Source organism: Rhinolophus sinicus, chromosome 5, assembly GCF_057876585.1.
Source record: "Rhinolophus sinicus isolate RSI-liver-muscle chromosome 5, RSI-T2T, whole genome shotgun sequence".
NCBI classification, from domain to species: Eukaryota; Metazoa; Chordata; class Mammalia; order Chiroptera; family Rhinolophidae; genus Rhinolophus; species Rhinolophus sinicus.
Genome location: NC_142505.1, coordinates 13,570,985 through 13,581,394, shown reverse-complemented (window position 1 = coordinate 13,581,394; position 10,410 = coordinate 13,570,985). Strand labels below are relative to the sequence as shown.

The following is a 10,410-nucleotide window of genomic DNA, read 5'->3' as shown; positions in this document are numbered from 1 at the left end:
CCTGCTTTAAGTATAGAAACAGTGGGTAGGAGAGGGTGGAAAATAGGATGCTCATTGCAAAGTCGACATTTGAGAAAAGACTTGAAAGAGGAAGGAGGGGAGCTCTGCTGCTGTCTGGGGAGAGAGTGTGGCAGGTGTAAGGAGCTGAAGTCCTAAGGCAGGGCGTGCTCTGTGTGGCCAGGGACCCGTAAGGAGCCGGTGTGGCTGAGTGGAGTGAAGGGCAGAGCTGTAGGGGGGCTCAGGCAGGCACTGGGGCCTGGGGCAGATCATGGGGGCCGCAGAGGGCTCGGGCTATACTCCAAGGGCAATGGGACTGTGGAGGGTTTTGAGAAGAGCGGTGACATGATCCGCCTTGCCTTTCAGCAGACCCACTGGCTGCTGTGTTGAGAACAGTCTGGGGGCAGGACCAGGTAGGAGGCCTTTGCAAGAATTCAGGCAAGAGACGATGGTGGCTCAGACCAGCATGGAGGCAGCAGAGGTGCTGAGAAGTCTCTGGACTTGGGATACATTTCAGAAGCATAGCCAACAGGATTTCTTGCCAGATTGGATGGGGGGGGGGGGTGCAGGGGGAGAGAAGAGAAAGCAGGGATGACGCTAAGGTTTTTGGCCTGAGCAGCTGGAAATTCAGCCGGTCACCCCTGAGGGGACTGTTGACTAGTTTTAACTGTCCCTTGGGGCCTGTGGCCAAAGTCCAGACGGAGACAGAAGGGAGGGGCTCAGCCTTCCTGCTGGCTCTGGGGCTCAGGGGATGGGCTGCACATACTGGTTATTCCATTACACGCTATTTATTGGCCTTATTGGCTTTTGTCATTTCCTCATTGTCTCCTGTCTGGAGAGACTATAAATGTGATGGATTTACACAGGATACAGGAGGCCCAATTATCTCTGTTAAGCCAGCCTCTCTTCTTGGTCAAGCCTCCCTACCCTCCATCCTTGCAGCTCCTCCCACAGCCTCGAACATAGAAGCAGCCTGGTTCCCGGCCTTCCAGGAAGTGAGGGTGCCGCCTGAATGAGCGTGAGTGACAGGCAACAGGAAGGATTCAGATGGTCCCCAAGGACAAATACTAGAGGCAAGCTGAGGCTCCTGGCTGGTCACACCTGAAATCCCAGCACTCGTTTCCCAAGGCTCTCGCCACAGAGACCGGCACGTAGTGGGGCTGGACAGGACGTACCGCCTGCCGGTCAGCCCACATCCGGGGAGGGGGGCTGTGCTTCAACTTGCACGCCTTTCTGGAATCTGAGCTGGCCCATCTCTCCACAGCGGCTGGGGTGACAGGGCTTTTCTCTCCAGCAGCAGGTGCCTGGCAGCTGCCTGGGGATGCCAGCCCTGGGAGCTGGCATGGGAGGAAGTGCTTGTCAGGGTGGTCATTACATGTTCTGGGCTCAGGCTGGCCTGGCTCCCACCTCTGCCATTCAGGCCGACTTGGGACACCCACAGGGGAGTGGTATCCTCAGCAGGGCTCCCAGGGTCCCTCTGACAGGGACCCCTTCCCCCCAGACATTGACAGCTACCAGTCTTTGAGTGTCATTTCTGAAGTCCTGTCTGGCCTGTCTGCCTGCCTCTGTCCCTGGGAATGTCCTGAGGGCCCCTGGTCCAAGTGGGACTGGGACAGGAAGCCTGAAGTTCATTCCTGGGATTTCAGGCATCTCCCCATGATCATGCCCTTCCCCCTCAACACGGACCCGATTACTGTGAGAGGGGGCATATGTGTGAATCCGCACATGTCTCCATGTAGGTGAGGGTCTCAAATGGCCCTCTGTCTGACCACCTTCCAGAAGAAAGAAGAGTGGAAGGTAGGACTATTGGTGAGAAAAAGGGGAAGGGACCTTAGAGGACAGGAATGATTCAGACGGAGGAGAGGATTCAGGTGAATGCAGTGGACAGTGAACTTAACTGGCTTATCTCTTCTGCAAACACTCCCAGCTCCTAATCTGTGCCAGGCACTGGGGTGGGGGCTGGGGAGCATGGTGTCAGTGGACTGGCTGGCCTGGCCTTGCCCAGCTCTCAGCTTCAAGGGCCACGTGCAATGCAGTGGGCTCAGAGCCCTGGAGGGGTGCGGGTGCTGTGCCAGCACAGATGGCTTCAAGCAGCAGCTGGGGGCATGAGACACCAGTCCTGGGCTCCCTGATCCCATCAGCGGTGGCCTGTGGCAGCTACGCATGCCATGTCCGCCTGTAGGAGCGCCTGTCCTCCTGCCCTCCCAGGCTCCACTCTGAGTCTCGAGTCTGGTGGCTGTCAGGGCTGGTGGGCGGAGGAGCTGCCAATGCCGCGGCCCCAGGGTGACAGCTGACGTCTGTCCAGGAGCATCTCTCTCCCTGCCAAGGACTGAGCTCCCTGGGCTGCATGCCTTCCCGCTGACACAGGAGCCGGCGTCCATCCCTCACAGAGCTGCCCGCCGCCTGGACCCCAGCCTCACCCCAGAGCGGCCAGTGACAGCTGCTGCATTGCGGTGAACACAGGCGAGAGCCCATCTCAAGCAGCCATGGAAGACCCCACGCAAGGGGCCCAAGAATCCCGGCAAGAATCCCAGCCAAGGCCAGACTCCAACCCTTGGTTCCGAGAACCAACCCTCGATGAGGAAGCTGCCACGCTGACCCTGACCCAGACTGTGGGTGTCGTGCCCCGGGGTTTGTGAGAGAGAAGGCCTGACCCCTTCATGACCCGTTCATGGTGGGCGCAGCCTCTTTCTTGCCCACATCAGGCACAGAGTTTTTTTCTTTTTTTCAATTTCTGTTTTATTTTTATTATTATCTCCCCGTCTTTTTTCTGTCTCCCCATCTTTTTTCTCCCTTCCCCCCACCTCCAGCTCAAGCCATTGTTTCTCAGTCTAGATGTATAGGAGTCGGTCACCAGTCATCGGTCAGCCGCCGCTGGCTGCCAGCTGCTCACAATGGCTGCCGGCCACTCACGCAGGCCACCGGCCGCTCATGGTAGCAGACGGCAGCACTCCGCAGCCTGCGGCAGCTCACATCAACCTCTGGGCTGCTCAAGGCAGCCCAGCTCCAGGGAGAGCTGTTGTTCACAATCTCAGCTGAAGAGGGCGCAGCTCATTGGCCCATGTGGGAATCGAACTGGTGGCCTTTGGCTTTAGGAGCATGGAGCTCCAACCACCTGAGCCACTGGGCTGGCTCCACACAGAGTTATTGAGTTATTGACTTATTGACTTATTGCCCTATGCCAGCTACTGAGCTATGTCCCAGCTGCAATGAGCAAAGACACGGACTCTGTCTTCATGTTGCTTTCACTCTTTTCACTGGGATTTCTAGTAAGAAATATGTTTCCTATCACTAGCCAGGTAGGTATACACAGGCATTCACCCAAGGTTCATATGTGTCTGAAACAATAGCTTCACAAAACAGCACTCATCCTTACCCCATAGGACACACAGCTATTTTAAATTCTGATATTTTTTAAAAAGCTGGTCGTAGCCCTCTACACTGGGATGTGGTCTGCCCTTTGAAGAGCTCCGGTCTGGTCAGGGAAAGATGATGAAACAAGTGTCACAGGAGGTTCGAATGGACTGTCCCCTCCCCAGTTTTGACCAAGAGACCAATACCAAGGGTTTCAGGATACCAAACCATCAGGCCCTCATGCAGATCGTTTATATAGGAAACGTGCCAGACATTGGGACCTGCAGTCACATACAAAAAGGGGTCCGAGGGAGCAGAGGGCCGAGGGAAACTGTGAGTTTTTGTTTGTTTGCTTGTTTGTTTGTTTGTTTTGAAGAGAACTGTCCTGTCTGTGGCCTTTCCTTGGGAAAGGAAAGAGCCTATGGGCAGAGTGGTGTCACTTTCTCACCCAGGCCTGGTAAAGTGGCTTCCAAGACCTTCTTGGACAGTTTTGACACGTAGGAGATGTGGAGGACTAGGTCTTGCTGGGCTTGAGAAAACTCAAGTAGACAGGCGACAGGGGCCTGACTCTGGCTCTGGGACCTTGTGGGGACCGAGCCAGGAGTGCAGTTTCCAGGCTTTCGGCCTCATGTGGAAAGGTGCTGGTTCAGGTAGTAAATGGCCATCAACTGTGATTGGATGGCCATCAGCTGTGGCTAGTTGGCCGTCAGCTGTAACCAGTGAGCCATTGGCCACTAATATAACTGCCGAGGCTCTGCTAGCAGCAAATTGGGGCCTAGCAAGAAGATGGTGGATGACCTAGCAAGCACAGATTGCAGTTAGCAGGGCGGATTGCAGCTAGCAAATGGGGTTGGTTGGTGGATAGAGAAGCGGACGGCAGGTTGCAGATCATGTGGCTCCTGCTTCCTGTGTCTCCAACCCAGCAGCCAGGGAGACTATAGTGGTATGACTCCCCTATTTATGGCTCCGTGGATGTTCCTTTTTGGCCTCACCGTATCCTGCGTTCTTATGTGGGGAGCGGGACCAGAGACCCCGCATGACACCCTGCATAACAGACCTGGAGGGAGGGTCTCGGGCCAGCTGTTCTGGTGGTGGCGATGGAGCGTGTTGCTGCTGGGGCTTTCTGTGGAGCAGAGGTGGCAGGCTGAGAGAGGGCCGCATGACAGGGTCACTTGGAGGATCGAGGGCCTTGGCAGGAAGAGGCTAGAGGGGGACACACAACTGCCCATGGGCAAAGGAAGGGACCGGGGGGACCTGGAACAGTGCATGTCTGGGCTGGGGAGCAGGAGCTGCCCAGCCACCTTAGGTTTGACTGTTCGTGGGACTGGACACCCTCAGGATGAGGCTGAGACTGTATTTACAAGATAAAGAGACTGTAGACGGCTGTTCTTTTACCCAAGACTGCGGCGAAAAGCCACAGAGTCAGCCTGGTTTTCATCCAAACCCAGGGAAGATTATCTGCATCTAATAAACCTGAGAGAGATGGGAAGAGACAAAAATAAAGGTTGGGTTTGATGCCATTAGGGGCGGTGATATTTGTTTACACATGGGCTTTGCAGGTGTTTGCAATGAGGAATGTTAAGTGCTGTGACAAGGGAAGTACCAAGAGTAGGGGCAAGTGATGGGGAGGGGGTTGGGCAGGGGCAGGGAGAGCCAGCCGAGGAGGTGACGGTAAGATGAGGCCTGAAGGCTGAGGCGAAAGGAGAAGAGTGTCTCGGGAGGCGGTAACAGAGTTGGCAAGGCTGAGAGGAGGAAGAGCCCTGGCCTTTGAGGGGTTGGAGAGCGATGCCGTTATAGAGGTTGGCAGGGCTGGAGGCCCTGGGAGGGGTTTGCCTTGATCCTGAGGGAACAGGAAGCCATTGAAGGGTTTTATCCAGGAGGCAAAGATCTTGGATTGAAGTACCCAGGTAGCTGAGTAGTTTGGAATGGAATGAGGATAGAGGAAGGGAAGCCATGAGGCAAGGTGCTGGCCTCAACCAGGAAAGCAGCAGCAAGATGGAACCAAGTGGTAGGGTTTTAAAGACACTGAGAAGGTAGCATCGACAGGGTGTGGACTGGGCGAGTGGGTGAGGGAAAGCGTGCTGTTAAAGATGGCATCAGTGGGGGTGCCTTCACCAACCCGCTTGGGGGTGAGACAGAGGAGCTCAGTGTCAGACGTGCTGGGCTTGTAAGTTTCAGGATGTCCCAAGTAGGCGGCCGGATGTGCTGGCCTGGGGCTCAGCCTGCGGCTTAAGCTCCAGATAGATTCAAGTCTCTTCTTTACAGCAAGGCAGGGGGTGAGAGGGTGTTTCCCACTCTCCCTCTAGAAGACAGTCAGGGCCTAGAGGGCTTCATCATTCATTCAGTCCAACACTAAGGATGTGCCCCCAAAGGAGGCAATCTAAGAGACTGGAGGAAGCCCTGGAGAGGGTGGCGCCACAGAAGCCTAAGGAGGAGACGATTCGCAGAAGGGGCTACTGTCTGCTGAGTTAAATGCTGCAGGCGGGACCGGAGCTGCAAGGTGAGGACTGAGAAGGCTGTGCTGGACCCAGCCACGAGGAGGGCCCTGCTGGCTGGCAGAGTGCCTTTGGTGGGGCGGTGGGGCAGCAGTGAGGTGCAGTGACTGAGGCATGAGGGCCAGGAAGCCAGTGTCAGACGTCACAGGTCCAGGCCTGGCTGGACACACAGGTGCCACCATCTGCCTGTTCTCCACGGCAGCTTCTCCTGCCTGCACCCACCTTTCCAAGTCCTTCCCATGTATGAACCCCACATCTCTCCCTCTTTGCAGTGCCCCACACTGGGAGCCCTGGAAGGCAGGCCCTGGGTGTCCTCTTGTGGGGGCAGACTGCTCTGCCCACACCCCACTTCCCCTGGGCCAGCCCATGACCTGGCCATTTTCCTGGGAAGACAACTGGAAGCCCTGCATGGTTCATAGGATCTCACCTCGCTTTCCCCACACCAGCACTGCTATCCAGGTGTGCTCGGGGCGAGGCCGCAGCCCTTGTCAAATCTCAGCACAAGAACAGAGCCCAGTCCAGGTCATGGAAGCCATTTATTGGTTTGTTTTAAAAATATGTATCTTATTTATACACGAAGTTTGGTGAGAAGTGCTCAATTAGTTCAGACAACAGCTGGCACTTGACGCTTGTCCCTCCCTCCTTTTTCCTACCCTCTTCTCCCCTCCTGCTGGTCATTGTGCAGTTCTAGGAAAAAAAAAAGAGAGAGAGAAAGAGAGAGAGAGAGAGAGAGAGAGAGCCACACTAAAAGCTAAGGAGTTGAGTCCAGCCTGTCCCTGCCCTCAACCACACCATGCGCAGCCGCTGGCGGCTGTCACCAGCCAGCCTTGGACACCTGTCTCAAGACTCCCAGGTTGTCCACACACAAACAAAACCACAGTCTCCTTCCGGCCAGCTGGGCTGGCAGCCTGGCTGCCTCCCAAACCTCATTCTTGCCTGTGCCGGGAGGGCACGCACCTCTCCGTCTTGAAAGCAAAGCACAGAGATCTACAAAAATAAGATTTCCACTCGGAGAAGTGTCACTGGGATAGTTAAAACCACATCCCACACTGGACTCAAAGGGAACATAGGAGAAGAGAAATCACTAGGGGTGGGGTGGGGGCTGGGGTTGCCACCAAGGGAACTTGGGTTGACAAGAAGAAATGTAATACTTTACTCATTGGCAATGCCATCAGCACTGCCGTGAGCTCAGAACGTCCAGCCCTCTGACAGCTTGGCGAGGTAGGTTAGGAGCAGCCAGTTTCCGGCTTCCCGGGCGGCCCGGAGAGGTGGCCAGTGAGGTTGCACGCCGGCGGGAGGGCGGCCGTGCTGGAGAGCTGGAATTGGGTAGCCGAACTCGAGACTGCTCAGCCTCCACCAGCCAACACTGTCACTCTCAGGGTGACGGTCCTCTACATTAAAAGATTTGCATATGCTAAATAGGATTGTCAGTAGCTGAAGAGGCCCTGGGGGATAATTGGACTAGAAAAAAGTATTTTTTTTCCCTGAAAAGGCTTTCTCATAAGACCTGTGGGACAGCGGGGACACTGCCCAAGAAGGTCCTGTGTGCGGGCGCCACCAGGACCCCAGGCTGAGCTGGAAGGGTTGGTCCAAGGCCATGTTCTCTTCCCAAGGAGGCCCATGGTTCATTCCCCTCCCAGGGCGTGGGAACTGGCCTGACCATCCCCAGGCCTATCTCCTGCACAGAACCCAAGCTTCCCTCCCCACTCCCATGCTGCTTCGTCTGGAGAGAAGCTGGGGACCACACAGGAATCCCCCTGCCTCCATGGTTAGAGGCAGAAAGGTCCAGAGAGTGACCCCGGTGATGACAACTGGTTCCCTTCTTCAAATGGACTGAGGGCTATTGAGCTTCTTAGTCCCAAACCCACAGGGTTCAGCCTACTCTTTCTGGCCTGTGGGGCAGGGCACAAGTGGGGCTGGCTCCCTCAGGCCCTTCACTTTTATGTTAATACTCTTACAGAAGGCCAAGCTCTCCTGGGAAGAAAAGCCAACTTCAGTGCCTAGAACCAGCCCTGGGACCAAGGCCACAGCCGTCTGGAAGCCTTTTATTTTTGTAGAACTGACCCCAGTATGGCCTGCATAAAAACACAGGTGGAAAAAGGGACCTTGGGGACGATGGAAAGCCAGAGTGAGCCCCTGCTGATAAGAACCCTACCTCTGGGGGCTGGAAGGACAGGTCTGTGTCCCTTAGGCTGGGGCAGGGGTAGCTATGTGACATTCGTCTGAAAGGAGCCCGTGTCTGGCCACTGTGTGTGTTGAGTGTGTGCACACGTGTGTGTAAGGGAAGGGGTTCAGCCCTCCTGGTACCTTAGCCCAAGCAGCAGGGAAACCCTTTTCTGCCCCTGGGCAGCGAAGGCCTATGGGAACCACACTGGATTCCACTTTTGCTTTGAGAACAGAGTTCCAGCAGCTCCACAGACACTCCTGTTCAGAGTTCAGAAGAGGCAGTGTGAATCGCTGCTCACGTCCGTGGAAAAAAAGTTAGTTCTTTGCTCAAGTAAAAAAATATCAAATATAATAAATTTATGAAAGCCCATTCACATTAACATACAGTCTCAGTTTTATATTTCGCCTCAGCAACTGGGATGGAGCTGCTTTTCTGAGCCCTGGGTGTTGTCTGACCAGACCCAGCCACTGGTATGTGTGGGGCCTTCAGGGATGGGCTGCCCAAGCCGTTGGCTTGGCCAGGTGCTTCCGGCCGACCACACGGGTGCCACGGAGCTCTGCCTCGTCGATCCACAGGACTGAGGCTCATCTCACGCCCAAAGCCCAACGCAAGGAAGGCCCAGCAGATGCTGCTTGGTGGCAGCACTTGGGTTTGCCACGAGGCAACAGGCTGCCTTGCAGTGTGTTCCGGCCAGCTGGGGCGAGGGTCACACGATGGACTCTCGGTCCCTGTCTGGGGACGGGGGGAAGTCCGCAAGATCTTCGCTGCGGCTGTAGTCAGACGCCCGTACCTGGAGGTTGTCGCTGGTGGCTCTGGTGACGCTGTCATAGGAAGGTGGGAAGTATGTGGAGGAGACGGACGAGTTGGAGGGCGGGCCGAGGCGCTGGGAGAAGTTCTCATTCATCATGTAGGCGATGAGGCCCTCTTGCTCAGGGGCGTCCTCTTCGGAGAGGCCACTGCCACTGGCCTGCTGGCGGAACAGGAAGGAGGCATGCTTCATGGAGCGCTGCAGCAGGTGCCTGCGGAAGGCACGCTGGATGACAGTGGCCGACACCTCCTCGTGCTTGCGTCGGAGCGTGGTGGTGATGGGCTCGTAGGAGATCTTGGACGGGTTGGCCGCCATAAACTTCTCCTCCATCTGGATCTTCAGGGCGTCCATCTCCCCAGACTCACCCAGGACCCTCTTGGTGAAGGCAAAGAGGATGTCCATGCAGTGGATCCGGTCTCCACTCACCATGGGCAGGTCCATGTTGATGAGGCTCATCTGGTTGGGTTTGGCAAGTCTGAGCGGCTCGGACAGCGCGTCAGCGAAGTCAGACAGGACCGAGTACTCAATGAACTGGGTGGCCTCCGGGTCAAACTTCTCCCAGATCTCATAGAACATGTCAAAGTCGTCCTCACTCAGGGGCTCGGTGCTCTCCTCCGTGGCCACGCTGAAGTTCTCCAGGATGATGGCGATGTACATGTTGACCACAATGAGGAAGGAGATGATGATGTAGGTGGTGAAGAAGAGGATGCCCACGGCCGGGCTCCCACAGTTTCCCCGGGAGCCATTGCTGTTGGGCAGGTTGGGGTCGCAGTAGGGGGGCCCCGTGTTGAGGATGGGGCTGAGGAGACCGTCCCAGCCGGCCGATGTGGTGATCTGGAAGAGGCACAGCATGCTGTTAGCGAAGGTCTGGAAGTTGAACATGTCGTCGATGCCAGCCTCCCACTTGACGTAAGCGAAGTTGGCCATGCCGAAGATGGAGTAGATGAACATGACGAGGAAGAGCAGCAGGCCGATGTTGAAGAGGGCAGGCAGGGACATCATGAGGGCAAAGAGCAGGGTGCGGATGCCCTTGGCCCCTCGGATCAGCCTGAGGATGCGGCCGATCCGGGCCAGCCGAATGACTCGGAAGAGCGTGGGGGAGAAGAAATACTTCTGGATGATGTCCGAGAGCACAGTGCCTGTGGGAAACAACAGAGACTGTGGCCACTGTGACACCTCTGTCCTCCCTCCAGCCCAGCTTCACTGGGTGAGGTCTCGGTACAGCCAGGAGCCAGGGACAGGGGGCCCTTCCAGGAGGACTGGGTTAACAGCAAGGACCCTGCTCGCCCTGCCACCCGCCTCTCTGCATCTCCATTTCTGCATATGACCCAGAAAATGAGGGCCCACAGTCCCCACATCCTTTGCAAAAAGTACCTTCTCAGCCCTTTTGTTCCTTAGTCTTCTGGGAATACCTGCACAACAGAGCTGTGTTAGGCCCCTCTTCTAGGTCATGGGTTCCAAGGCCTGAGGGGACTTGCTCAGCATCTTGGTGGCCTAGCTTGAAACAGAACTCAGGCCTTTGAGCTCCTTGCTACTCAAAGTGTGGTCTGAGGACCAGCAGCCTTGGGATCTCCTGAGCACTTACCAGA

At 56.1% G+C, this 10,410-nt stretch overlaps 1 protein-coding gene across 3 annotated transcripts in view; it reads right to left on the bottom strand.

The window, feature by feature from the left end:
- Positions 1 to 6,363: 6,363 nt before the first annotated feature.
- SCN5A (sodium voltage-gated channel alpha subunit 5) overlaps positions 6,364 to 10,410 on the bottom strand; it is a 94,959-nt gene continuing 90,912 nt past the window's right edge. For all 3 annotated transcript variants that reach the window (XM_088798259.1, XM_074312597.2, XM_088798258.1), the window contains one exon: positions 6,364 to 9,960. In XM_088798259.1, coding sequence (XP_088654385.1) covers positions 8,720 to 9,960 — 1,241 coding nt within the window. In that variant the 3' untranslated portion in view covers positions 6,364 to 8,719. The remainder of the gene's footprint in view (positions 9,961 to 10,410) is intronic.